This window comes from Morone saxatilis, unplaced genomic scaffold (genome assembly GCF_004916995.1).
Source record: "Morone saxatilis isolate NCDOM2014 unplaced genomic scaffold, NCSU_SB_2.0 Contig20, whole genome shotgun sequence".
Classification (NCBI taxonomy): Eukaryota; Metazoa; Chordata; class Actinopteri; family Moronidae; genus Morone; species Morone saxatilis.
In genome coordinates, this window is record NW_023339763.1 from 11,657,742 (window position 1) to 11,661,750 (window position 4,009).

Sequence of the window (4,009 nt, forward strand, 5' to 3'; positions counted from 1 at the left end):
GTTCAGGATGAAATCAGTAAGCAGTAGACTCAAAGCTCTCGCTACTTGCATTGAGCACTTAGTCCTTGTTGCTATATTTTACATTCCTTTATTTACAATTTTCTTAATTGGGCTTTATGTGCGATCCATTGACCCGGACCAACGTGTGCTGAGTCTGTCTCTAGCCTCTTGCCTCCCACCCTGCATCAATCCTATCGTATATTCTTTGAAAACTAAAGAGATTAAAACCAGAACTCTAGCACTGGTCCACAGAATGAAAACAAGCTCTTGACAAACTTCTCTTCCACACAAAAGCAATCTGTGGAAGGTGTGTGTGTGTAGTGAGACAAAAGAGGCCTTTTTTATTGATGATTTTGTCTGATTTATCATCATTTAAAAGCAGCCTTGTTTGTACAAATGTATCATATTATTTTTTATTCATTATTAAATAGTATGCTTTTGTTAATATTTATTTTATTTGATGTTCTGCCATTATTTAAACACTGACCAAATTCAACAAGTGAATAAAATGCATGCCCCTATTCTTATGTAATCATGCACTGCTGACTTATTTATACATAAAATATACTTGGTTGTATTTTAACGCAATTGTATTCTATTTTTTACATTTGACTGTTCCGTCCCTTATCTGTCACACAAAACACTCCTTTATAAAACACTACATGATTTTGTTTTACTGTATCTCACATTTATGTCTCTCATAAATTGTCTGATATAACAGAAGGTCTCATTATTGTGTTTACCAACACTTGCAGAAGATGACAGAGCCCTCTAAATGAAAACTCAGGTTGACTTCTGTTTATTTCTCGTTCTCTGAAATTATGCAGGAAATTAATTGCACAGATATCTACATGGTAATTATGTGATATTGCTTTCTAGGATGAATATTTAAGTTTTTATGAAATTTAAAAATGTATATAAAAAGGTAAAACTTAAATCATACTTCTACAGACACAGGATGGATGAATATTACCTATTTACTTCCGCAATTCTGCTCAAAGAAAAGATGGTATTTTTTACTATCAGGCTAAAAACAATGTGAAAAGTGTAGAAAAAAAGTCAAAGTTTACCATGACAAACACATATAAGTGGTTAAGTGAGCTGAAAGTACCAACATCACTGATAACCTTTACTGTACACCTCACCTGTTCCTCACTGGAACCATGTTGTTTTCGCTCAGTGTGGCCTGTTTAATGATAAAAGCATTTTTAGGGAACATTACATGTGTTTGTGACAAACACAGTTCACATGAAAGTGTACAGTATTTTTTTTGGACAGCTTTGTCACTTAGTCCTTCAGTTTATCAGAAAAAATCCAATTCAGAATCACCAAATTTGGTTTGTGGTTTTCACTGGAAAGGAAGGATGAAAAAAAAGAAAAATTGGAATCTGAAAAGTAACTGAAGTTGTGCAATATTTGCCTCTGAGAAGCATAAAGTTGAATAAAATACTCAAATAAAGTACTTCGAATATGTATTTAATACAATACTTCAGTAAATGTACTTAGTTACTTTATCTCATGTTCAGTTGTGTTGTCGCTGTGCAGAGGAACCTATGTGTATATCGACGGAACTGTTTTACGGTTACACTTTCGTCCTCTGCTCAAATGTGTCCTCGACGTACCGCTGACAGCGTTATGAAAGGACTTATTCGGGTTGTAGAAACTTCATTTCGGCGTCTGAACGGACAGATTGAGAGAGAATAAACAAGGGAACGTAACGGTAACGTGTCGGCAAGCTATTAGCCACATTCTCGTAAATGTTAGATAACGTAGTGTGTAGCATTAGGTACGCAGTGGTTAAAAGTGTCGGTATTTTTACTGTACTTAAGGAAGTAAACAATACAGTCATTTAATAATAATTCACTACAAGTCCTGGTTTCAAAAACGTTCTCAAATAGAAGTATTATCAGCAAAATACTCGCTGTGCAAAATGCTCCTTTAAGAGTGTTTTATATTGGGTTTTTATTATTATTGTTGTATTGACATTTAAGAACTTAAATGTAGCAACTTTTGCATGTTTTGTATGTTACATATACATTTTTATATAGCAGGTAAACGTATTGGACTAGGTACATTTTCTGAAATGAAGTGGAGTGAAAGAGTAAAATGGAAATACTCAAGCCCTCAAATTGCATTGTATATATAGTACTGTACAGTCCTTGAGTAAATCTACTTATATCTTATATATATATATAAATATTCCACGACTGCTATTGCACCAAGAAGTGGGAACACATTTATATTTGCACAAATGATCTAATTGATGATTTAAAACAATAAATGATTATCACAAAAGCATCAAGCACAAGTGCCTCATGAGACAGGATAGATTTACAACACACCAAAGAGGGAAAACAGGATTAAAACTGAAATGTGACATGATAAAATGGAGCGGTACCCTTAATAAATGTATAAATGTTCCCCAAAAGACAGACAAAGATGGTGAGTTAAATTACTGCAGATGTAACAGCTTGAGAATTTGAGATACATTTTATAGCTAAGAGTCCAGAGAAGCAAAGGCATGCTGAAGGAACAGCCAGATGTTCTGTGGTTGCTCCTAAAACTGTATCATCACTTGTTTATCAATAACATCATGTGTTGTCCTCAGCAGATCCACTGATTCAACACAGACAGGATGGCGTCCCCTTCGCCCCACGACCGCAGCCGTAAAGACGATGACGAGGACGACCCTGTTGATCGGATGATATCCCGCACTGGCTGTGCCGAGCTACATTACGCCGTGCAGGAGTGCATGGCTGAGCACCAGGACTGGCGAGCGTGCCAGAGCCAGGTGCAGACTTTCAAAGACTGTATGATGAATTTCCAAAATGCCCGGAAAGAACAGCTGATGAAGAGGCAGCCAACTTCCACTGAGTCTGCAGCCAGCTGAACTGACAACACATCACACACACACATCAAACACACATACACACACACTGGGATGTGTTGAGGACCTGCTTGACATGCTTGAGGTGGAGAGACTGTACATAATTTAATTATTTGTAATGATAATAAACAAGAACAAGCAGCTACAAAAGAATATGTCCTGATCTTTGTGTGGTGGAGAGCCAAGGTGATTTTGGATTTGTCTATCAGCCAATAGACATTTTATGTTTAGACATTGGAGTACAGAAATCCAAAAGACATGTTTCATATCATTTAGAAATAGTGTTTATATTATATGGTTTATCCCCAGAGAGAACTGGGAAGTTAATTTTTAAATAGTAAAATGTCCCGCCCAGGACATACGTTGGTCACAACTGCATTGTTTACTGAAAACATTTAAGGGTCCTTAATGGCTGTTTATGTTATGTTTATGATAAAAAAAAACCCAATTATATATCATTTTATTTTAACTAAAATATTGACCTTCCTCAAAGCTCCAGCATTCACTTTTTTTGATATAGTTACACAACATATTTCATAAAAATAAAGTAATAAATAATAAGTAAAACAAATCTTTGATATCAGATATCTTTGGTATATATACGCCTTTTGTGTCATGGGGGCTTAATTGTGTTGGAGAGAAAAATGACAAATGACAGATCTTCACTTGAAGTGTAAATTGATGAGTGGAAAAATTTATTTTAATGATTTTAGCGTAAGGCAACAACATAAAATGTGAAAAAAGTTAGAAAGTCCCAAAAAAACTTTCTGAATGCACTGTATATTGCTCAGTGACTGCAGGTTTAAAAAATCTGGCACACAAAAAACTTATCAGCTAAAAATGTCTGAGCAAGAAATATGAATAAACTACTAAAATGTAAAAAGCAGTAAGAATTTATAAATCTCAAGGTTCCTCATGAGGCCAAAGAGGATATCACAACCTCTGGTAACCTAAGTTACAACTGAATGGAAGTCAAGGACTCAGACCTTCCTATAATTGTTGATATTATGGACTTAAAAATGATAAGAAAATAATGTGTTCAGAATCAGTATGATATAAGAGGATGTGGAGTGGAGAGTCAAACTGGCTTTTCTTCAGCAGTCCATTGTAGGTTAATAAGTT

The 4,009-nt window shown here is 35.1% G+C and overlaps 2 protein-coding genes across 2 annotated transcripts in view; both read left to right on the forward strand.

Moving 5' to 3' along the window:
• Positions 1-27, forward strand: part of LOC118331779 (myelin-oligodendrocyte glycoprotein-like) — a 2,260-nt gene extending 2,233 nt beyond the window's left edge. The window contains exon 5 of the mRNA XM_035666856.1: positions 7-27. Within this exon, the coding sequence (XP_035522749.1) occupies positions 7-27 (21 nt within the window). The remainder of the gene's footprint in view (positions 1-6) is intronic.
• Positions 28-1,577: 1,550 nt separating this feature from the next.
• LOC118331569 (cytochrome c oxidase assembly factor 4 homolog, mitochondrial) lies at positions 1,578-3,037 on the forward strand. The gene is made up of 2 exons (XM_035666606.1): positions 1,578-1,720; positions 2,612-3,037. The coding sequence occupies exon 2, from the start codon at positions 2,636-2,638 to the stop codon at positions 2,888-2,890; it is 255 nt and encodes an 84-aa protein (XP_035522499.1). The 5' UTR covers positions 1,578-1,720; positions 2,612-2,635; the 3' UTR covers positions 2,891-3,037.
• The last annotated feature ends 972 nt before the right edge of the window (positions 3,038-4,009 follow it).

Coding starts and splice junctions, on each gene's coding strand:
- LOC118331569 (XM_035666606.1), top strand. CDS start 2,636: ATGGCGTCCCCTTCGCCCCACGACCGCAGCCGTAAAGACGATGACGAG.